The sequence below is a fragment of the Mobula birostris genome, chromosome 19 (genome assembly GCF_030028105.1).
Source record: "Mobula birostris isolate sMobBir1 chromosome 19, sMobBir1.hap1, whole genome shotgun sequence".
Lineage (NCBI taxonomy): Eukaryota > Metazoa > Chordata > Chondrichthyes > Myliobatiformes > Myliobatidae > Mobula > Mobula birostris.
Genome location: NC_092388.1, coordinates 45,069,001 through 45,094,963, shown reverse-complemented (window position 1 = coordinate 45,094,963; position 25,963 = coordinate 45,069,001). Strand labels below are relative to the sequence as shown.

Below are 25,963 nucleotides of genomic sequence, written 5' to 3'. Positions count from 1 at the left end.
GACAATTTGCATTGCCGCGCTCTCCTACAATTCCCCGAGGAACCATCGGTGTCCAGCCCAGTGCGGTACCAGAAAACCACTTCCATGCCGCTAAAATCCGATATATTAACATTTACGAGCAGTGAATTAAACACTTGGTAAGTGCAATACTGTTGCATTTTAAATAAATAAAATACATCAGAATGCAACAACTGAAAATAAAAAATACAAGTCAAAGGAGAGTTCAGAAGGAAGGGGAAGAGGAGGAAGACGAAGTGACCGCAATGAGAAGCCCAGAACGCGTGACGGCCGTTTCCATGGACACGCTGGACGCTTGGATTGTGCACCGGCCAACGGCTGCCAGTTCCGAGGGGAGAGGCGGTGGACGGTGCGGTGGGACCGGACAGAAAACCGCCCGCACTCGGTGGGGAGTCACGCCGATATCGGCACCAACGGCCCTGCTACAGGAAATCGATACTTCCGCTAGAGGGGAATCTCTGCACACATCGGTAAGCGGTTACTACAGTGGAAATGAGCAATAACAGCGGGAGAGACGATCCACGCTGAACGAGCCGTGACTCAGTCTGTTACTGAGGTCACTTCTGGAGAACCGTGTACACTTCTGGCCATCTGATTTAAGGAGCCGCGCAGTGGCATTGGAGCTGGTTGAAAAAAACCCATCAGTTTGATCTCTGCGGTGGAGGCTTTCTGGCGTGAATGTTGAGCAGATCGTGATAAACAGAGGCCCGGTCTTTTTCACCTGACGTGTGTCCGTTTTTGGCCTCTGCGTACATTTATTGCCCAATTCTAGTAGCATTATAATGGTGGTGTGCGTCATCTTCTTGAATTGTTGCGCCCTTCTGATGAGGGAACTTGCCAAATTTTGTAACTCCAGAAATTAAGAGAAAAACACAGGAACAGGGAGTTTTCTTTAGTGAGCGCTCACATACTGTACGTTGTGGTGAAATGACGTATGCCATCACGTACTTCTTAAATCTAATCCATATACATACCGAAACTATATATATATACACACACACTTACTATACTGTATAGACATCCACAGCATAGTAAATTTTAAACTGTCCCATTCAGGCCTGAAGATTTAATCACCGTGGAGGATTCCTTACTCTTGTGGGATAATGTCTTTCCTGACAAGGGGATAACACAAAGCTGGGTGGCAGTGTGAAATGTGAGGAGGATGTTATGAGAATGCAGGGTGACTTGGACAGGTTGGGTGAGTGGGCAGATGCATGGCAGATGCAGTTTAATGTGGATAAATGTGAGGTTATCCACTTTGGTGGCAAGAACAGGAAGGCAGATTACTATTTGAATGGTGTCAAGTTAGGAAAAGGGGAAGTACAACGAGATCTAGGTGTCCTTGTTCATCAGTCACTGAAAGTAAGCATGCAGGTACAGCAGGCAGTGAAGAAAGCTAATGGCATGTTGGCCTTCATAACAAGGGGAGTTGAGTATAGGAGCAAAAACGTCCTTCTGCAGTTGTATAGGGCCCTGGTGAGACCACACCTGGAGTATTGTGTACGGTTTTGGTCTCCAAATTTGAGGAAGGACATTCTAGCTATTGAGGGAATGCAGCGTAGTTTCACAAGGTTAATTCCTGGGATGGCGGGACTGTCATATGTTGAAAGATTGGAGCGACTGGGCTTGTATACACTGGAATTTAGAAGGATGAGAGGGGATCTGATTGAAACATATAAGATTATTAAGGGATTGGACATGCTAGAGGCAGGAAACACGTTCCTGATGTTGGGGGAGTCCAGAACCAGAGGCCAGAGTTTAAGAATAAGGGGTAAACCATTTAGAACGGAGTTGAGGAAAAACTTTTTCACACAGAGGGTTGTGGTTCTGTGGAATGCTCTGCCTCAGAAGGCAGTGGAGGCCAATTCTTTGGATTCTTTCAAGAAAGAGATGGATAGAGCTCTTAAAGATAGCGGAATCAAAGGTTATGGGGATAAGGCAGGAACTGGATACTGATTGTGGATGATCAGCCATGATCACAGTGAATGGCGGTGCTGGCTCGAAGGGCTGAATGGCCTACTCCTGCACCTATTGTCTATTAAGGGGGGGGGGGGTCACTCTGCCTGACAGGAGAGACTTGTGGCTGTGAAACAATCTCAGGTTCTGGGGCCTCCTCTCAGGTGGTTGTAGGGGTTGACTCTGGGACTGCAGGAAGTGGTCCTGACAGCTCTGGACACCTATCTTCCCCAACAATTGACTCTGCTCTTCTCAACTGATCCATGTGTTATCTCCAGTTGACATCAGATGCAATCTCCACTGTGTGGGAGAGTGGTCCAGTTCTGTCCTAAATCTTTCCAAGTACCCACATTTGATCACCTCTGTAGTCCCTCACCAGGACTGCTTGTCCAGGAGTGAAATGTCAAAGTAATCAAAAGAACTTCTGAGGTTTTATAGTGGCTGGCAAACAGCCTTAAGGTGCATTAGCACCTCCTTCTGAATGGGAGTGTAGGTCAGGATATCTAAATCCTGTATTACATTCTATGAAAAAGACATGTATTCTTAATGGACTGCACTATATATTTAAACCAATAATCCTGTGATCCTTTCTTCAAAATACTGTTAATTTTAAATTATATTTTGTTCTGTGATAACTTTAAAATCAACCATCCCCTCTCTTGATTATATCTTGAACACATCACCAGTATATGTCCAACCATTTCTTGTTGATTAAAATACTCACACCTCTCATTATTGCGTTTTTCATTAAAAGCGAGATACTATTTAACCATGTGCCCAAACCTCAATCTCAATATTATCACCTCCTCCCTGCATTCCTTGACCAGCCGACTTCTTTCTGGATATTATAAAGATGTCTTCCTGTTCTCTCCTCATCCTGTTGTTTTCTCCACATTTTAAAAATGTCACTTTTAATAATATTTTTAATTTCTCCTTTACTGTAATTTATTTGAATGTCCACTACTGATCATCTAGTAGCCTCCTTTGCTAATTTATCTGCTCTCTCATTCCCTCTAATACCAACATGTGCTGGAATCCACATCTAAAACGTATACAGAGTCCTGTCATTTTAATTCTAAATAAGGATTGTATTACAGGTTTCCCCCGCCATCCGAAGGCAGAGCGTTCCTATGAAACGGTTTGTAAGCCAAAATGTTGTAAAGCGAAGAAGCAATTACCACTTATTTATATGGGAAAATTTTGTGAGCGTTCGCAGACCCAAAAATAACCTACCAAATCATGCCAAATAACACGTAAAACCTAAAATAACAGTAACATATAGTAAAAGCAGGAATGATATGATAAATACACAGCCTATATAAAGTAGAAATACTTCTCTACAACGATTACCTGCACAGATCTCCGTAGCGAAAATCTCACGCATGCGCTGTTGGCATAAACGCGCTCTCCAGTAACCTTTAAGCTATGAGGCTGCCAAATGTACCAAATAACACATAACAATACACAGCCTATATAAAGTAGAAATAATGTATGTACAGTGTAGTATCACTTACCGGAATTGGGAAGACAGCTTACCGAGCACACTGATGATGATGTGTTAGACTGAGTCGTCGCAGGTTGGGTGGTGCAGTGACCCCCACCCTCCAGGCCGCCGGCCCGATACATTGCCACGAAGAACACAGCAGTAGCCGGGAGGCACACAGCACATCTTTAAGAAAAAAGCTGAAGTAAACATGCTAATTAATTAGGTGCTGCCCGGCACGTAATTGTCGGCCCAGATCAGTGCCGATTTCCGATTGCACCGCCTCTGATCTGGGCCGACAATTACGTGTCAGCGGCACCTAATTAATTGGCATGTTTATCTCGGCTTTTTTCTTAAAGATGTGCTGTGTGTCTCCCGGCTACTGCTGCATTCTCCGCGAATCGGTACAGTATCTGTCCGGGGCCTGGGGGTTGGGGTGGTGGGACACGGGGGTGTCATCTCATCGTTGATCAGGGCAGGCAGCTCATCTTCTCCTATGACTGCCTGCCTCGATGTCGAAGATTGAGGTTCGTCATCTGTTGTGGCTGATGTGGAAGGCTTGCTTGACTGCTGAGCCTCGCACATTTTTCTATCATACAGTTGTTTGTAAGGACTCAAACCATCCTGCAAATATCCCCTAAACCTACGTACCCTTTCAAAATTAAAGTCGTACTTTATCATTGCAGCGAAAATCTCACGCAGTTGCTTCACGTTCATTTCGCTACTGCATTTGGTTTTGATTGTTATCTTTTCCTCTTCCAATTGCATCAGCTCTTCATGTATCAGTTCTTAGTCATGGGATGCCAAAACCTCTTCAACATCATCTTCATCAGCTTCCACAAGCCAAACTCACTTTGTCCTTGCTTCGTTCACCACGATCGAAATGCTTAATTATGTCTAGTTTTACGCTAAGTGTAACACCCTTACTCTTTCAGGCTTTTCCGACACCTTAGAACGCATCTTGCAAACGGCTGCTCAATGCAACGTGTTTAAGCAATGCCGTTCCGAATCCGGGGGAGAGCGGCTGCTCGGGGCGCACGCTGCCTTTTATCGCGCGCTGATTTTTTTATCGCCCGCTGCCTTTCTTTAACAGTGAAAACACCTTCTGAAAGCAAAAACAGGGTACTTTCGTAACAGTGAGGTTTCATAAAGCGAAGGTTCGAAAAGCAGGGAACACCTGTATCTCATACAGAATGTCTGGTTTTACCTCTGAATGTAAATGTTTTAGATTCCTGATTGTAGTGCTTGAATCAGACAATATTACAACTCTCATTGGTCTCTCCTCCTCTATTCACTGCAAAGATAGTAGTACAGCTGTCATTTCACCTGTATACTCTGAGAAATCATCAGAATCAGGTTTATTATCACTGGCATGTGTCATGAAATTTGTTAACTTAGTAGCAGCAGTTCAATGCAATAGATAATATAGAAGGAAAATATAATAAGTACTGTAATTGATTTACTTATGTGCATATTGAATAGATTAAAAATTGTGCAAAAACAGAAATAATCTATATTAAAAAGTGAGGTAGTGTTCAAGGGTTCAATATCCATTTAGGAATCGGATGGCTGAGGGGAGGAAGCTGTTTGTGAATTGCTGAGTGTGTGCCTTCAGGCTTCTGTACCTCCTACCTGATGGTAACAGTGAGAAAAGGGCATGTCCTGGGTGCTGGAGGTCCTTAACAATGGACGCTAACTTCTGAGACACCGTTCCTAGAAGATGTCCTGGGTACTTTCTAGGCTAGTACCCAAGATGAAGCTGACTAAATTTACAACCCTCTGCAACTTCTTTCGGTCCAGTGCAGTAGCCCCCTCCCCCCATACCAGACAGTGATGCAGCCTGTCAGAATGCACTCCACGGTACATCTATAGAAGTTTGAGTGTTTTGTTGTCATACCAAATCTCTTCAAACTCCTCATGAAGTATAGTCCCTGTCTCGCCTTCTTTATAACTGCATCGATATGTTGGGACCAGGTTAGGTTCTCAGAGATCTTAACCCAGGAACTTCCTTTTTTTTCAAATCTTTTTATTAATATATTATTATACTAAAGAAATAACACGAGTACATTGAAGTAACAACACTTACAATGTCTCAAAAAAGATGTTATCTTAAAGATTGAAAAAAAAATTGTGATAACAAAAAAAACCTACTAAGCAGAAAAAGTGAGAAAAAAAAAAGAACCCATTAGGTATACAACCCTGGAGCCATGCATCATACAAAAAGCTTCTAAAAATAAACATCAAACTGCCAGCAAGAAAAGAAAATATACCAAAAAATTTACAATTAAATCGTGGACCCAGGAACTTGAAACTGCTCACTCTCTCCACTTTCTGATCCTCCTGAGGATTGGTATGTGTTCCTTCGTCTTAACCTTCCTGAAGTCCACAATCAGCTCTTTCATCTTACTGACATTGAGTGCCAGGTTGTAGCTGTGGCACCACTCCACTAGTTGGCATATCTCGCTCCTGTATGCCCTCTCATTACCACCTGAGATTCTACCAACAATGGTTGTATCGTCAGCAAATTTATAAATGGTACTTGAGCTATGCCTATCCACACAGTCATGTGTATATAGAGGGTAGAGCAGTAGGCTAAACACACACCCCTGAGGTGCGCCAGTGTTGATCGTCAGTGAGGAGCATATAGTATCACCATTCCACACAGATTGTGCTCTTCCGATTAGGAAGTCGAGGATCCAATTGCAGAGGGTGGTACAGAGACCCAAGTTCTGTAACATCAATTAGGATTGTGGGAATGATGGTGTTAAATGCTGAGCTATAGTTGATGAACGGCATCCTGACATAGGTGTTTGTATTGTCCAGGTGGTCTAAGGCCATGTGAAGAGCCATTGAGATTGCGTCTGCCGTTGACCTATTATGGCGATAGGCAAATTGCAATGGGTCCAGGTCCTTGCTGAGGAAGGAGTTCAGTCTAGTCATGATCAACCTCTCAAAGCATTTCATCACAGTTGATGTGAGTGCCTCCATTAAGGCAGCCCACATTATTCTTCTTAGGCACTGGTAAGATTCTTGCCTTTTTGAAGCAAGTGGGATCTTCCGCCCATTGTAGTGAGGTTGAAAATGTCTTTTAATACTCCTGCCAGTTTGGTTGGGACAAGTTTTCAGAACCTTACCAGCTACTCCATCAGGACCTTCCACCTTGTGAGGGTTCACTCTCTTTAAAGGCAGCCTAACATCGGCCTCTGAGTCAAATTTCACAGGGTCATCAGGTGCAGCAGGGATCTTCACAGCTGTAGTTATATTTTTCCTTTCAAAGTGGGCATAGAAGGCATTGAGTTCATCTGGTAGTGAAGCATCACTGCCATTCATGCTATTGGGTTTCACTTTGTAGGAGGCAATGTCTTGCAAACCCTGCCAGAGTTGTCATACATCTGATGTCGCCTCCAACCTCGTTCAAATTTGTCTCTTCACTCTTGAAATAGCCTTCCTCAACTCATACCTGGTTTTCTTGTATAGACCTGGGTCATGAGACTTGAATGCCACAAATCTAGCCTTCAGCAGATGATGTACCTCCTGGTTCACCCACAGCTTTTGATTTGGGAATGTACAGCAAGTCTTTGTGGGCACACACTCATCCACACAGGTTTTAATGAAGTCGGTAACAACTGTAGCATACTCATCCAGATTCGAAGATGCATTCCTGAATACAGTCCAGACCACCGAATCAAAGCACCTCACCTGCTTTTTAATGTTAAAATCTGGGACTATCAATCCTAATCCCTAATCTACTACTATTTTTGAAGCATCTGTGTATATTTGTAAATATCCATAATACTTATTTACATAAGATTCAATACATCTTTATTTAACATCACTTCTTTATTTTTTCCATCTCGTTTCACATAATTTAAAATCCATCTCTGGTGCTTCACACAGTTATGGAGGCACATTACTGCCTTATTACTAATTCCAGTTTTTTTTGCTTTTCCTTCAATAGTCCAGGCAAAACTTCTGATATTCCTCCTTTCCTTTTCTTGGCATGGATCTGAAAGCTGTTTAGTTGGGTGATTTTCTCCAGGCTCTTGTAGGTTTACCCAATACGTTAACGCAAGTTCGAAATGTCTCTCCCAACTCCACCTGCATTGCCATCACTGCTGTTGTCATTATCGCCTCACTGATTAACCTTAATGCTCAACTTTGAGTTATATCCAGTTTCCTGAGCATACTGTGTGATGCTGATCCATATACCATACCTCCATAGTCTAGTATTGATCTTATTAATCCTATATATAAATATATTGCTTTCAAGGATTTCCTATTGGCTCCCTATATATTTCCTACTAAATATCGCATAACGTTTAGCACTTTCTTACTTTTGATTATTATTTCTTTAATATGTGTTGACTATGTGTGTCTTTTATCAAACCAAATTCCTAAAAATTTAAGGGTATGCATACTTTCTAATTCTATACCATAATGTTTTAGTTTTAAATATTGCTCTACCTCTTCCTAGTGAAAAACAATATTTTGGATTTCTCTGCTGAAAATCTGCAATCTTCCACCTTTTGAAGTGCCTCTTAAATTTTCCGTATTATAAATTCCACATTCCCACCCCTTTTCCACATAGGTCCTTCATCCATAAATAATGATACTCTGATACCACTATTTAAATTAAAAATATAACATTTATCATTATAGTAAATATTAATGGAGGGGTTCCATTTTCCACAGTTTGCTTACTTTCATAGATTCACACAATGATGGATCTACCAATTTAAAAAACCTTTTATCCAATTTAACATTCAACATCTAATTCCCAATTTTTATAGTTTGATGATCAAACCTCCTTCCACATCATATCATATGCTTTCTCTGCATCACAAATACTGCTACTACATTTTCTCTGTTCAATTGAGCCCTCCTCACTTCATGTTCTAGATATCAATCTGGATCCATGGTTCCTCTTCCTCTCCTAAACCCATTCCAATATTTAAAACCCCCCCCATCTTGTTTCAATATAATACAACAATCTCTAATTAATAGATTTTACCGTGGTTTTACATTAATGTGAGGTTAATCCTATTGGTCTATAACTGGCTGGATTGGTAGGATTCTTGCATGGTTTACATATTGGAACTATGATTGCTTCGTTCCATGCTTCAGGAAGTTTTTCATTTTCCCATACATGATTAAATAACTTTAAAATATCTTTCTTCCCTTTCTCACTCAATTTATTTAGGAAACATAACTTAACTTACTGATCCTTCCCAGGAGACGTTTTCTTCACCTTTATTCAATTCTGTCGTGGTGAACATCACATTTAATGTACCCTCAAAATTTCCATCTGTCACTAATGCTTCCTGACTTAATGTTGCTAAGTTCTCTAATAACGTTTTAACTCTTCTCCTTTTCCTTTCATACTCATATTGTTAGAATTGAGTATTTTAACAAAAGCATGCACTAGCATTTCTGCTTTCTCTACATTGGATACTGCAGCTCCCTCCCCATCACATAACACCGAGTATCCAGTTTCCCTGCAGCTCTCTCTCCATCACATAACACCAAGTATCCAATTTCCCTGCAGCTCTCTCTCCATCACATAACACTGAGTATCCAATTTCCCTGCAGCTCTCTCTCCATCACATAACACTGGGTATCCAATTTCCCTCCCCATCATATAACACTGGGTATCCAATTTCCCTGCAGCTCTCTCTCCATCACAGAACACTGGGTATCCAATTTCCCTGGTGATGCCATTCATTCTTTTTATCATCTTCCAAACTCTTTCAATAGATGTTTGTATTCCTACGGAGTTTCAAAACGTACTCAAATATCTGTTTCGCCTTTCAAATAGTTTTACTTGCTTGCTATTACTTGTGTCTTTTTATACTTGATTAATTATTGAAAATTGTCTGTCCTAAATGCTCTATTACAATGTCTAATTGCTTCCCCACAGTCATTTGTCACCATGGTACCATTTTCTTTTTAGCTCTATTCCATTTCCTTGCTATACTTATTGTTGTCGTTGTCATTATCCCTTCTATAATCTTGTCACATAAAAGATCCACATCCTGATTGATTTCAATATTCTGTGATTCCTGATCACTTATTTCTTTAGATTTTCCCCAATCAGCCTTTTCAAACAGCCGGTGTTCCAGCATACTTTCCTGATCTATTACTATTTCTATTCCCATTCTACATAACACAGGGTAATGATCACTGCCTATTGTTGTTTCTTTCAAAACCTCCCATCAACACTTTCCTGCTGAAGGTGCCATAACTAATGCTTAATCAATTGTTGATTCAGAACTTACAATTTAATGTACTCTTGTCCCACTTCCATCATATATACACATCAGATTTTCCTTTACCATAAATTCTATCACTGCTCCATTGATGTCATCATGCTCCCCCCCCCCACCACAGTGTGCTGTGTGCATTAAAATCCCCATAGAGTACTATACTGTATTTCCTTGCGTACCATTTTGCTCCAGGAATCCCATTTCTAATTTTTACAAGGATTATACAGTAGGTATTAATGATTTTAACTGTACCTTCCTTGTCCATACATCAGTTTCTACTTACTCCTCTCTTTAGTTCTCCATATTGTAAACCCCTTTTAACAAAAGTTGCACACCCACCCCCTCTTCCATTAACTATCATTTCTTACACCCTCATAACCATTAATTACAAAATCTATTGTTGGGTTAAGCCATGTTTCTTACACACATCACATCTGGTTTCTCAGTAAAATTCCTCACACAATTCTTAAATGCCTGTGCAATAACTATTAAGCTTCCAGCATTCCACAGAAGAATTAACAGGGTGAGTATTAGTTACCTTGTAAATGAACCTCAAGACTTGGATTATTCACACTCAGTTCTACTGGCACTTGCTCCCATGGCAGCTCTCTCATATTCAAAAACCTCATTATCACTTTTAACTTTCCTGCTTTAGTTTTTACTGCTCAGAACAATTAACAACGTTTGCCGTGAATTAAACTAATTTATCTGTACTAATCACGAATGTTGAATTTTTTGACTGACCTTGTCTTGCATTTGCATGTGAATCATTTCCTTCTTTAATTCTCTCATTGTGTGATCTCCTAACTGCTTCCACACAAGACACATTATGCTATATCCTCATTTGTTGGAATTCCATTGCTTTTTTTTCTAACTTCACATCCCCCATAGGCTACTATATTGGCCCCACCACAATTCCAACATTTTACTGATTCAGTGTCTGCACTGCACATACACACGTTCTCCTCCACATCTACCACATCTCCACCTTCCTTTACGCACTGTCACTACAAGCCCATATTTCTGATGTTTATAACACCCGAGTGGTGGTGGAACAAGGGCTCTGACATTAAGGCACATGAATCCAACTGTTTCTTTTTCTGGTAATATTGAACCCTGAAATATTAACATGACAGATGTGCTAGCGACCTTTTTTACAATTCCTCACTGCTTTCAATCTTTTTATCTCAGTCACCACCTCCTTTAATATTTTTCTTTAGTTCCTCTATGTTTTCTCCAATTGGTATTCCTCTTCCATTCCACCATTACTACTTGTTATCCCAACACATGCCCTCCATACTCTCCTGCATCGACTCTTCCCGTTGACAACAGCAGTGAGTCCTCGTTCCAGCACCTTGCACTGGGGGTGGGGCCTAGCAACTGAACCTCTTCTTTTTCTTCTTCTGACTTCTAATGGCAGTTGGCAATCCAACTTAAAGGTGCATTACCGCCTCCAACTGGACTGGAGTGTGGTGTAGAGAATTGGGGACAAAAACCCTTACTCTTCTCTTTTCAAATGAAAGCTAAATTACCCCAAACAGCACTATAGACTGTAAGTAGTGAAAGACAATACAGTGAATTAAAGTCACTCCCATAACTTGAAGTTTTAAAATGAAAACTATCAACCCCTAATGATTGTAATGAAGCTGACATTTGATTACTTTCAACCTTGTATGTTTCACATTGTAATAGTATGTGACCAAAACTTTACACAACCCAGAGAGATGTTTTCCAACAAGGTACAAGGAATAATTAAGCATAGTATGCTCAGTTCTAGGTTGTGTCAAAATAATTCCTCCCCCCCCCGCCCCATTTTCCCCGCTTCTCCCATAAACCCTACAGTTTCATGTATTCTGTAAAGGTGTCTTCCCTTATGTCTGCTATCCCATAAGTTTTGCCATAACCCCCCTAATTCTCAACCCTACCAACCCCTTAGCTTCAGATTTGCTAATTGGAAGGTCTATGTCCACCATTGAACTTTTAATAGCTTTTTTACCCAATCAACCCACTCATTTAGCTCTATGTGCAGGAACCTATATAAAAATGTGAACCAATACTTTTATATGAAATAACGTTTGATGAGCTTCCAACAGGAAAACTGACCTACTGCTAGAACGACCTGTTTTAAGACTCATCAAAATCAAAAAGGACTCTGAACAAATTACAACTTTACAAAGACAAATTTCCTCCACCCACTGCAACCAATTTTGCTGTATATACTGATAAATGGTTAGTAAGACATTTCTTTATTGTCATCTAGAATTCATTCACAAAAACAGCCACACCAACATTCCCAGTTAAATTAGCTTTTGACCCATCTGCAAAAGTGGTTAACATTTCAGAATCATTTTCTTTAATATATTGATGAACCAACAGACTCTCAGGCATAACAAAATCTTTAGACTTTATTAAATTGTGTAATCTAAAATCAACTAAAGTCATTGGAAAAAAACAAGGTGGAGTTACCAAAAAATAGTAGGACATCCAACAAACTCATATTCCTAGCGTGATGAGAACCCAACCACCTAAAACTAAAAACACTCTTCTTGTGATGTCTCCAACAGACCTCCAACACAGGGTGATCCTTGCTCTACCCCCTCAAATTAATCCAGTGAGTTAATATCAACTTCACCATCCACAATTGTAAGGGTAATTGTCCCATTTTAACCAGTAAAGCTGAAACAGGGGACGACCTTACTGCACCACAACACAATCTTAAAGCCTGTGCTTGTATCACATCCAAACATTTTACATTTGAAGATGAAGCTGATTCATAAGCCACACAGCCATAATCAAGAACAGATCTAATTACACAAATATAAATGACCAACAAAGATTTTTGTGTAGCACCCCAAGAATATCTGGATCAACACCTGAGAATATTTAATGCTCCTTAATGTTTATCAATTATTTTACTGATATGGTGTTTCCATGTCAACTTATTATTCATCCACATGCCTAGAAAGCTTACCACTGATACTTCTTCAAGAGTTTGACAGTAGAATTTCAAACCAAGTGCAGGTCTATTAATCCTTGTTGTAAAACACGTAATTTGAATTTTGGCTACTGAAAATTTAAATCCCCATCTATTTGCCCACTGCTTGACCTTATTAATCGCTAATTGCATCCTACATACAGGAAAACGGAAATTTCTGCCTCTAAAGCTCCATCATCTGCATATAGTGACTTACCCACCCCAATACCTACTTCAGAGAAAGGGCTACAAACACTGCCTTGTGTGGTCCCATTTCCTATCTCATAGAAACCAGAGTATACCTTGCCCGTCCAAATAAAATACTCAGAAAAAAAAGATTATACAATCTCCCCCACAACTTCCAATTTCTGTAGTTTAAGCAAAAGTTCTTCCTTCCATAGCATATTATATGCCTTTACAGTATCAAAAAATACTGTTATTACAACTTCTTTGTTTGCCTGTGCTTGCAAATCAAATACATTTATTATCAAAGAATGTATAAATTATGCAACCTTGAGACTTGTTTGCTCACAGGTAGCCATCTAGCAAGATACCCAAAAGAACACAATAAAAAAAAATAGACCAACTCCTGATGCTCAAGAGAAAGATGAAAAATAACACAAATCCTGCAAACAATTGAAGTGAACAACAACATTCCAAACCAAAATCGAATCCTCAGATCTGAACCCGGAGCAGCCCAGAGTAAGCCCAAAGCCCAGATCATCATATTAACAGGATCAGAGCACAGCAGCTGGAGCAGTCTTCATAGCCTGAGCACCTCTCCCGAGCAGTGACAATTGATACAGAAGTTAACTGCAGAATAGCAAAGGCAAGTTCTGCTTTCGGTAGACTGCGCTCCACTGTATGGGAACACCGAGGAATCAGCCCAGCAACCAAACTGAAGGTCTACAGAGCTGTGGTACTTACTACCCTCCTGTACGCCTGTGAAACATGGAATCTGTATCGAAGGCATGCAAGACAGCTCAACCATTTCCACATGACTTGTCTTCGCAGAATATTAGGCATCAGATGGCAAGACAAAGTACCAGACACTGAAGTTCTCTCTAGAGCAAGTCTGCCATCAGTCCACACACTGCTAATGAGAGCACAGACCCGGTGGGCAGGTCATGTCATCCGCATGCCGGACAAGCGCATACCCAAGCAGCTCCTTTTTGAGGAATCCTCTGCTGGAAGATGCTCGCATGGAGGGCAGAAGAAATGTTACAAAGACACACTAAAGGCCTTCCTGAAGTCATCTGACATAGACACGACCTCCTGGGAAACGCTGGCACAAAACCACCCTACCTGGCGTGGCCTCATCCCCAAGGGCTGTCAAGCTTACGAAGCAAGGCGCACTGCTGAAGCACAACATAAACGCGAGCTGCGCAAGTCCAGAGCCACCAGCGCACCAACTGCAGTGCTTACACCTGTCTGCCCAACATGTGCCAGGACATTCCGTGCCCGAATTGGCCTGACCATTCATCTTCAGACACACCGCATCCAGTCTCAAAGTGACTAATGGTGTCGAGGTCTTCATCAACGCGATGGACAAACAACAACCATGGAGAGAGGAGTGACCATCACAGAGAACGAGTGAAATCGGCTCTTGTCACAGATCCCGACACCCTGTCTTTTCAGTTTATCTGGGCCAGAGTTTAAATTGAACGAATAACAGAGCAACAAAAGGCTCCGGCCTCCTGGAGAGAGGAGTGAACATCGCGGAGAGTGAGCGAAATCAGCTCTTGCCTCTGATCTGTTAATAAATGATCTGGCCAGTTGTTAATATCACCCTCGAAATGTAAAACTGGATCCAATGTTAATCCACCCTTCAGAAACCCACTCTCTTTTCCAAAATATAGTTCAAACACTCTATTATCATACGTTCCATAAGTTTACATAAATGAGATGTTAATGATATAAGCCTATAACTAGAAGGATCTGACGAAATTTCCCAGGTTTTAGAATAGGCACTACTACTGCCTTTTTTCCATACAGAAGGAAGGTAGCCTACCTCCAAATATGATTCATAAATTTTGATATTATCTCAACTGAGTTGTCAGTCTTATGTCTAATCGTGCAATCGCATATATCATCCTTTCCTGGAGACATCTCGCCTGTATTAATACTAGCCTTCTTAAATTCATACAACGGAAACTCTACATCATAGTCATAGTCATAGTCATAGTCATACTTTATTGATCCCGAGGGAAATTGATTTTTGTTACAGTTGCCCCAACCAAGAATAGAGTATAAATATAGCAATATAAAACCATAAATAATTAAATAGTAATATATAAATTATGCCAGGAAATAAGTTCAGGACCAGCCTATTGGCTCAGGGTGTCTGACCCTCCAAGGGAGGAGTTGTAAAGTTTGATGGCCACAGGCAGGAATGACTTCCTCTGATGCTCAGTGTTGCATCTCGGTGGAATGAGTCTCTGGCTGAATGTACTCCTGTGCCGAACCAGTCCATTATGTAGTGGATGGGAGATATTGTCCAAGATGGCATGCAACTTGGACAGTATCCTCTTTTCAGACACCATCGTCAGAGAGTCCAGTTCCATCCCCACAACATCACTGGCCTTACGAATGAGCTTGTTGATTCTGTTGGTGTCTGCTACCCTCAGCCTGCTGCCCCAGCACAGAACAGCAAACATGATCGCACTGGCCACCACAGACCCGTAGAACATCCTCAGCATCATCCGACAGATGTTAAAGAACCTCAGTCTCCTCAGGAAATAGAGACGGCTCTGACCCTTCTTGTAGACGGCCTCAGTGTTCTTTGACCAGTCCAGTTTATTGTCAATTCGTATCCCCAGGTATTTGTCATCCTCCACCATGTCCACACTGACCCCCTGGATGGAAACAGGGGTCACCAGTGCCTTAGCCCTCCTCAGGTCCACCACCGGCTCCTTAGTCTTTTTCACATTAAGCTGCAGATAATTCTGCTCACACCATGTGACAAAGTTTCCTACCGTAGCCCTGTACTCAGCCTCATCTCCCCTGCTGATGCATCCAACTATGGCAGAGTCATCAGAAAACTTCTGAAGATGGCAAGACTCTGTACAGTATTTGAAGTCCGAGGTGTAAATGGTGAAGAGAAAGGGAGACAAGACAGTCCCCTGTGGAGCCCCAGTGCTGCTGATCACATGTACTATGGTCTGCCAGTCAGGTAATCAATAATCCATGACACCAGGAAAGCATCCACCTACATGGCTGTCAGCTTCTCCCCCAGCAGAGCAGGGCGGATGGTGTTGAACGCACTGGAGAAGTCAAAAAACATGACCCTCACAGTGCTCGCTGGCTTGTCCAGATGGGCGTAGACACAGTTCAGCAGGTAGACGATGGCATCCTCAACTCCTAGTTGGGGCTGGTAGGCGAATTGGAGGGGATCTAAGTGTGGCCTGACCATAGGCCGGAGCAGCTCCAGAACAAGTCTCTCCAAGGTCTTCATGATGTGGGAGGTCAAAGCCACCGGTCTGTAGTCATTGAGGCCACTGGGGTGCGGCATCTTCGGCACAGGGACGAGGCAGGACGTCTTACACAGCACAGGAACCCTCCGGAGCCTCAGGCTCAGGTTGAAGACATGGTGAAGTACTCCACATAGCTGAGGAGCACAGGCTTTGAGCACTCTTGTACTGACACCATCCGGGCCTGCAGCCTTGTTTGGGTTGAGATGTTTCAACTGTCTTCTCACCTGTGAAGCCCACTCTGGTGGTTTTGTGTGGGGAAGGGGTATAGTCACGAGAGCAGAGTGGGGGACAGTGAGGAGGGGTAGGAGGGGAGAGTGGAATATGTGTTGGTTGGGGGCGGACAGCAGATGAATCATGTGGGGGATGGGCAGGGGCCACAATGTCAAATCTGTTAAAGAACAGGTTAAATTCATTGGCCCTGTCCACATTGCCTTCAGCTCCTCTGTTGCTAGTTTGCCGGAACCCAGTGATGGTCCTCATCCCACTCCAGACCTCTCTCATGTTGTTCTGCTGGAGTTTCCACTCAAGCTTCCTCCTGTACCTGTCTTTAACCTCCCTGATCCTGACTTTCAGGTCCCTCTGTATTGCCCTCAGCTCCTCCCTATTTCCATCTCTAAACACCCTCCTTTTAGCGTTCAGGATGTCCTTAATGTCCCTTGTTACCCATGGCTCGCTATTTGAATAAAAAGGACAGTTCTTGTTGGAACATTGCAGTCCACACAGAAGTTGATGTAATCAGTGATGCACTCTGTGAGCCCATCAATATCCTCTCCATGTGGCTCACAGAGTGCCTGCCAGTCTGTCACCTCAAAACAACCCTGGAGCGCCTCATAAGCCTCCTCCGACCATTTCTTCACTATACAATCATTACTACAGCAGACTTCCAACACATCAGAGTATTCACTATGAACCTTATTCCTACATTTTAATCTCTTCACTTAAATTATCTTGATTATGAATTGCAGCAGATGATCTAGCCAGTAACTCAATGTTCCCTATTTCAGTAACAATCATTTTACCCTCATCAAACAATACTGGAATATTATTATCCCTATGAACCCCTCCCCATCCCATTTTTATAGTCATTCCCCAAACATCTCCAAGTTTGATCTCCCTTCCAATCTTATCACAATATGACCTCCAATAAACCTTTTCTGCAATCTTCACCACTTTCCTTACCATGGCTTGGACAGCGATATTTCTTAACTTTCCTAAACACTTTACTTCTCTACCCAATTGCCTCTGCACACTCCTCAGTTCATTGTGGCACAGCCTTTCTCCTATTAGTGCCCTTATTAATAGGAATTGCTTCCAACACAGTTTGATGAATAAGGTGACATAGCCCTTCAGTACAAAAATCCACATCATCCTCCACATTCAGCCCTGACAAACATTCATCACATAAAACCTTGGCTTCTCCCAATTTACTTTACCGAAATTCCACCTCCTAAAAGTGACCTCCTGTCCCCGATATAAATCCAAACCCAAGCTTATAAATATACGAAAATGATCAGTCCCCAGTGTTTCATCACCCATAACATCCCACATACTCACTCCAGACAGTATATTCAAAACTAAAGTTAAATCTATAGCTGTTTCAGAGCTATTATGAACATTAAATCTCATACCCCTCCCATCATTAATACACATAAGATGGGAAATATTTAAACATTTTTCTTCAATCAACCCATTACCACCATTCTGTGAACAGCCCTACAGTGAACTATATGCGTTAAACTAATTTTGCTGTATCTATTGCACCATATCACAAGGCCATAAGGCATGGGAGCAGAATTAGGCCATTTTGCTCATTGAGTCTGTGTCATCATTTAACCATGGCTGATTCATTTTTCCTCTCAGCCCAATTTCCTGCCTTCTCCCCATATCCCTTCATGCCCTGACCAATCAGGAATCTATCAATCTCTGCGTTAAATACACATACACACTTGGCCTCCACCGCTGCCTGTGGCAAAAATTTCCACAGATTCACCACTCTCTAGCTAAAGAAATTCATTCTCATCACTGTTCTAAAAGGACACCCCTCTATTCTGAGGCTGTGTCCTCTGGTCTTCGACTCTCCCACCATAGAAAACATCCTCTCCACATCTACTCTACCAAGGCCTTTCACCATTTGATACGTTTCAATAAGGTCACCCTCATTCTTCTGAATTCCTGTGAATACAGGCCCAGAGCCATCAGACACTCTTCATGTGACAAGCCATTCAATCCTGGAATCATTTTTTGTTAACCTCCCTTGATTCCTCTCCAATTTTAACACATCTTTGCTAAGATGAGGGGCCCCAAACTACTCACAATACTCCAAGTAATGCCTCACCACTGTTTGTAAAGTCTCAACATTACATCCGTGCTTTTATATTCTAGTCCTCTTGAAATGATTGCCAACATCACATTTGCCTTCCTCACCACAGGGTCAACCTGCACAAGAACTCCCAAGTCCCTTTGTGCCTGTTTTTTTTTGTATTTTCTCTCCATTTAGAACATGGTAAACTCTTTCATTTTTTCTACCGAAGTGCATGACCATACACTTACTGACACTGTATTCTATCTGCCGCTTCTTTGCCCATTCTCCCAATCTGTCTAGGTCCCTCCATAGCCTGTCTACTTCCTCAAAACTACCTGCCCCTCTACCTATCTTTGTATCATCTGCAAACTTTGCAACAAAGCCATCAATTCCATCATCCAAATCGTTAACATAATGATTAAAGAATCGGTTCCAACACAGACGCCTATGGAACACCACTAGTTACTGTCAGCCAACCAGAAAAGGCTCCCATTATTCCCACTCTTTGCCTCCTGCCAGTCAGCTACTGCTTTATCCATGCTAGACTCTTCCCTGTAATACCATGGGCTCGTAGCTTGTTAATAGCCTCATTATTGTCAAAGGCCTTCTGAAAATCCAAATACAGAATATCAACATTAATACAGACTAGATGTCTCCTTTGTCCATCCTGCTTGTTATATCTTCAAAGAATTCCAACAGACTTGTCAGGCAAGATATTCCCTTGAGGAAACCATGCTGACTATGGCACATTTTATCGTGTCTCCAAGTGCCCCGAAACCACATCCTTAACAATTGGCTCCAATATCTTCCCAACCACAGAGGTCTGACCAATTGGCCTATAATTTTCTTCTTTCTGCCTCTTTCCATTCTTGAAGAGTGGAATGACATTTATAATTTTCCAGTCTTCTGGAACAATTCCAGAATCTAGTGATTCTTGAAAAATCATTACTAATGCCTCCACAAACCCTTCAGCCCCCTCTTTCAAAACCCTGGCCAGGTGGCTTATCAACCTTCAGACCTCTCAGTTTCCTTCTCCCTAGTAATGGTAGCTTTATACACTTCATGACTCCTGACACCTGGAACTTCCACCACTCTGCTAGTATCTTCCACAGTGAAGACAGATGCCAAATACTTAATCAGTTCATCCACTATTTTATTGTCCCCCATTACTACCTCTTCAGCATAGTTTCCCAAAGGTCTGATATCCACTCTCACCTCTTTTACACTTTATGTATCTGAAGAAACATTTGGTATCCTCTTTAATATTATTGACTAGCTTACTTGTTCCATATTTAACTCCTTAATGACATTTTTATTTGCCTTCTGTTGGCATTTGAAAGCTTTCTGTCCTCTAACTTCCCACTTATTTTTCCTCTATAGTATGCTCTGTCATTGGCTTTTATGTTGGCTTTGATTTCTCTTGCTAGCTACAGTTGTGTTATCTTGCCTTTAAAATACATCTTCCTCTTTGGGATGTATATATCCTGTACCTTCCAAATTGCTTCCAGAAATTCCAGCCATTGCTGCTCACCTGTCATCCCTGCTAGTGTTCTTTTCAAATCAGTTCTGGCCAACTCCTCTCTCATGCCTCAGTAATTCCCTTCACTTCACTGTAATACTGATACATCTGTCTTAAGCTTCTCCTCCTCAAAATTAAGGGTGAATTTGTCAAATTTTGATCACTTGCCCCCAAGATTCTTTTACCTTAAGCACGCTAATCAATTCCAGATCATTGCACAACGCCCAATCTGGAATAGCTGATCTCCTAGTGGGCTCAACTACAAGCTACTGTTAAAAAGCCGTCTTGCAGGCATTCTAGAAATTCCCTCTTTGGAATCCAGCACCAACCTGATTTTCCCAGTCCACCTGCATATTGAAATCCCCCGTGACTATTGTACCACTACTCTTTTGATATGCATTTTCTATCTCCTGTTCTAATTTTTAGATCGCATCCTTACTACTGTTTGGGGGTCTGTATGTAATTTCCATCAGAGTGTTTTTATCCTTGCAGTTCCTTGGCTCTATCCACAATGAATCAACACCTTCCAACCCTATGTTACCTCTTACTAATGATTTGATTTCATTTTTTATCAACAGCACAACGCCATCCCCTCTGCCTTCCAGTCTATGCTTTCAATCCAATGTATATCCATGGACATTAATCTCTCAGCTCCTTTTAATCTTCTTTCAGCCATGATTCAGTGATGCCTACAAAATCATACATGCTAATCTGTAATTGTGCTACAAGTTCATCTGCTTTATTCTGTTTTGTGCATTCAAATGTAACACCTTCTGACCTGTGTTCACCCTTTCCGATTTTGTCTACCTTTTACTTGCAACTCATTTTGCCCTATCATCAGCCTCTCCTTGCTAGGAGACTCACTACACATTGCCTCTATTTGTAAACTAACTACTTCATCTTCAGCACTATCACTCCAGTTCCCATCCCCCTGCCAAATTAGTTTAAACTCACCTGAACAACTCTAGCCAATCTGCCTGCAACAATATTGGACCAACTTGGGTTCAGGTGTAATCTGTCCCTTTTGTACAGATCATACCTTCCCCAGAAGAGGTCCCAATGATCCAGAAATCTGCACCCCCGCCACTGCACCAATTTCTCAGCCACACATTCAGCTGCCAAACCATCCTATTCTTACCCTCACTGGCGCATGTCACAGGCAGCAATCCAGAGATTACTACCCCGGAGGTCCTGTTTCTCAGCTTTCTACCAAGCTATCTAAATTTTCTCTTCAGGTCCTTCTCACTTTGTCTTCCTATGTCATTGGTGTCAATATGCACCAAGACATCTGGCTGCTCACCCTCGCCCTTGAGAATGGCATGGACCTGATCCGAGACATCCTTTATCCTGGCACCATCCGGATGTCTCTATTGCAGCCACAGAACCTAGTCCCTGTTCCTCTGACTAAGGAATCTCCTGTCAACACTGCAGTCCTCTTCATCTCTCTGCTCTTCTGAGCCACAGCACCAGGTTCAGTGCCAGAGATCCAGTCACTGTGGCTCCCCCCTCGGTAGATCGTTCTCCTCAACAGTATCTAAAGTTGTACTCTTATTATTGAGAGGAATGGCCACGGGTGTACTCTGCAATGGCTGTGCATTTCCCCTCCTTCTCCTGACAGTCACCCAGGTACCTCTCTCCTGTGACCTAGGGGTAAATATCTCCCTGTAGCTCCTATCTATCACCTGCTCGAGCTATGTATACTTCCTAATAAATCAACAGCAAGTTTTCCACAAGGATTGTAAAAATTAACCACTTTAATATGCCTGTATGCTGAATTAAATATTTCTACAAGTGCACTCACATTCACAAATCTATACTCTAAACTTTTCCTATAAAATAGGCAACACAACCCCCTCTACCAACTAACCTATCACGCCTAATAACAAAATAGTCCTGCAAAGCAAAATTTAAATGTGGTAACAACTAGGTTTCCTGAATACATATAACACTGGGTGGATTTGACAAATCTGAAGTAAACTTCTTAAAATCTTAATCATTGGAAATCAGGTTTATCACAGTCCACTGCAATATTCTTAATCCCATTGTGTACCTTTACAAATAGAGTGGGATACAGATACCCTGCCCATCAGAGCTTCATCTACAGGTTTCAATATACCAAAATACTTTTCTGCAGCTTTCACAATAATTTTAATTTTCTCAGTATGACCAGATGTCTCTGAGCAGTACAATTCACCATATCCATTATAAACACCACAAACTTCATTTTATCCACTAGTAAATTTATCTTTATTAAGATAAATGTGATGCTGAGACCAGACTTCACAGTCTAGTCTCGACTGACAATATTTTATTAACATTCTGTTTAACTTTTTGCAAAGCCTCTGCATAAGATACACCCAAATGTACTTTAATCTGTTGAACTGTAGCTGCCTGCTTAAGCATTCAACATCCTCTATAAGCTGCGGCTTGTTCTCCTCCACAATTACAACAGTTAAACTTTACACTTTCTCCACAATCTTCATACTTATGTTTCCCCTGACATTTGCCACACCTTAGTTTTCCATACATACTCCTGTAATATGCCCAATTCTCTGACATTTAAAACATCTAAACCGAGCTGAATACAAGCTTATATGTTATAAGTAACATACCTTAAGCTAACTTTATCAGGGAGTTTCACCTCATCAAAATAAATCAAAACATCTTTTCCCCATTTCTAACTAATTGCAATCTTTTTACCTCCTTAACCTTACTTCCCAATAAATTAGATTTAACCTCCTCTATCGAAATCTCCATCGGAATACCTCTGATGACACCCCCTATCACCTCTATTTTCACAAGGCCACATGGTTACTAGCTTTTTACTAAGCAAAGTCTTCACATGTAATGCCTCCTTACACTGTTTTTTATCCTTACAAATTATTAACACATTCCCTGCTCTCAAAATGTGAGCACAATACAGCAGATTTTAACTTTATAGTTAATGAGATTGATGGAAGGAGGCTGTTCTGGATTCAATTTAAACACAAATACCTTAAAGTCTTCCGATCTTTTTTTTAAAGAAAATCCCTCTCTTGCCCTCCATCACTGAAATCACTTCTATATTATGTTTCTTTTTCCATTTTCCAGATCTAGATTCAACATCATTCCAACCTCATCCTGCCAACTGCACTGTCCCCCAACCTCCATTTCCAGTTTCTTTTCTGGATCCTCTGCACTACCTGAACCTACACTACTTCAAAACGTCCCCACTCCTATCATAGACCAGCAACACCAACTGCCATCCAAACGACTTACAAGCCTTCAAACCCAAGTCCACTGAACCAGCTGCTCCTCCCTAACTCAACTAGACCTCTTGACCATGTCTGTGTGATTTTATACATTGAGTTAGATATTTGCATTAATGAGCAGTTGTTCCTAATAAAGTATACTGAGCATATCCACAATAGTGAACAATATCCAATGGACATAAATATATGCACTAGTAAATAATAGTGCAATAGAGAAAATTAATTATGTTAAAGAGTGAAGGTAAATTATCAAAGAGAGCTACATGAATGTATATATTGAAGGTGAATACATGTATACTTTGGTTAACGATGTATGTACACTGGAGATTGTGCATTTTATTGTGCAACATTTGAGCAATGTATCCATATATAAGGGATTTTAGGGCCTATAAACATAGATATTGCTTAAAAATATACAGGTTTTAGAGGAAAGTAAATACATTTAATACTGAATTATAAATGTAAATTAATATTAACACTCAAAATAGATAAGCCATGCAGGAAATAGAGACATTAGAGGAAAAGTATGTATATGCAATGGTAAGAAATAGGATTAGATAAATAGATATAATGAGAAAAAATGTACAGGCAAGTAATTATCTTCAAGAATGTAACTTGTTCATTTTATTTTGGTGCCTTGCTTGTAGAACATGATGGTTCTCGAGTTGATGACAAGCAAAGAACAGAGGTGCCAAGGGCCTTTAAAAGTGAGATTGAAGGCCAAATAGCAACACTTAATTAGGTGGTGTGTTACATCTTTGCCTAAGACATCGTACTTTTGAAATGTAGTAATGTCACTAGTACAAGTTTTTAATTATCAAGAATATACATTGCAAGCACTAATTTTCATTGAAGACAAGGTGGATAAAATTATACAGTATATGTCATGCAAATGAGTAGTTTTTAAATTAGTCAATTATTTGCAGTTTGTATAAAGATCTGGATGATTAAAAATCCCTAAGGATTAGAGCTATTAACTCCTGGCTTAGGCACATAACACAAGAAATGTTAAAGTTTTTTTTGCATAAACCTCACTAAAAAGGAAATAATTTTATCAGTTCAGTGATGTTTATTTTCAATACCATGTTTTCATGATTACAATCCAATTCACCTTCTAGTTGAGTTTATGTATTATTGCTTATGTTACACTTACCCAGTGTTACCAAATGAAGTAAAAATAAATTAGTTAAAATTAAGCAATTAATATAAACCAATGAATATAAAAATTAAATACATTATTAGCCATCAAAACAATTGCTGATAAAAGTTGCAAAGCACCAACAAAAAATCTAAAAGTGCTCTGAGCAAATTTAAACTTTGAGTTCCAATCACTTATATATTCATTAATTTACCTTCTTAAAATGAAAGCAGATTCCACTTGATAAATAGGTAAGGTACTTTTCAAAACATACTCTGCAAACTTTACTGTTTGACCAAAAATAACACTTCTGTTTTTGTTCTCTAGAGCTACTTGCAAGAAATAAACAAATGTCTTCCTCTAGTCAATTTAGTGACTGTGGTAAGTCATTTACCTTTTGTTCCAAATATGTTAAGTTAAAGCACAATTTAAATTTCATGAGATGGACTGTGCTTGTTTTTAATTTGCCTATTTTAAATCCATAAACCTATGGTGACATCATTGAGCAGTGATTCAAAGTTTGAATGCTAATTGTAGCAATGTTGGATACTGCAATGCACTTTGATTGGTCGTAGGTCTAGGACCTATACTCTATGATGACTGAAGAAATCTAACATTAACAGGAAATTTCATTCTGCAGTTGACTGTTTTTCTGTTCTCTGTGATGGCACCTTACATCAAGGATTGCAGATTGTTAGGATCTTATTTATCATATACACAACATGTCCCTTATTTCAATAATGGTGTTGGCACTTAATGTCAAGAGAAGATGATTAGAATGGGCAGAGATCAGCCCATGTGTCGGTGTGTTTCTGTTTGCTGCATGCTGGCCTAGAATGCTTTTATTTTCTGAAAATTCAGTGAAACAAAACAGTATTATTAAGCATATGAACATCTGACTTCATGATGGGGGAAATAAGTTTGCCAAAGCAACCCATTAGCAGTCTCCTGGAATCCATAGAACTGAATTCTAACAACTTTGTTTGTGTTAGGAATGACTCAGACCATTGAAGAGTTCCCCCTCCCCCCCCTGCCAAAATTTCCTAAAGACTTCCTTTTCTGACAGACTCCTTGGGCCACACTTAGTTAAATGCTGTCTCAATGGCAGAGGAAATTCAGGAATTCAGTTCTTTTGCTCATTCTTGGACCAAAGCTATAATGAAGCCATGAAATTTTGCAAGAATTTTGTTGAAGTGCATGAAGTAAAGATTTAAAAAGTTATTGGTGCAACTTGTCAGTGTTTGATTATGCAAAAACTAGGAAAGCACGTTGGAGATAATGAAAGGGAACTGAAGAGAAGCTACTGGAGGACCATCTCTTGCCTTGTAAGACTTCGTGGAAGCGGAATGAGATGAGGGAAGGCTTATTTAGTTGAATGATAGAAATGAAATATGGGTTCAAGTGGGTGTGCTCGGCCTCATCAAAGTACATCCTGCTAATTTTCTCAGATGGCAATACCTGAAGCAGCTTTTGGAAAGAGAAACAAGAGTTCTGATTGAGGTTTTCAACTTGAAACACTAACCTTGTTGCTATTTTCACAGATGCTGCCTGCCTGTTGTGTGTATTTCAGCAATTTCTGTTCTTAT

The 25,963-nt window shown here is 40.8% G+C and overlaps 1 protein-coding gene across 3 annotated transcripts in view; it reads left to right on the top strand.

Annotated features, from left to right (window-relative positions):
* The first annotated feature begins 305 nt into the window (after nt 1-305).
* LOC140212350 (uncharacterized protein C7orf57 homolog) overlaps nt 306-25,963 on the top strand; it is a 97,427-nt gene continuing 71,769 nt past the window's right edge. For all 3 annotated transcript variants that reach the window (XR_011889699.1, XM_072283057.1, XM_072283058.1), the window contains exons 1-2: nt 306-488; nt 24,705-24,758. Coding sequence is in view for 2 of the 3 variants with exons in the window: in XM_072283057.1 (XP_072139158.1) it covers nt 24,728-24,758 (31 nt within the window). In the remaining variant the exon portion in view is untranslated. The remainder of the gene's footprint in view (nt 489-24,704; nt 24,759-25,963) is intronic.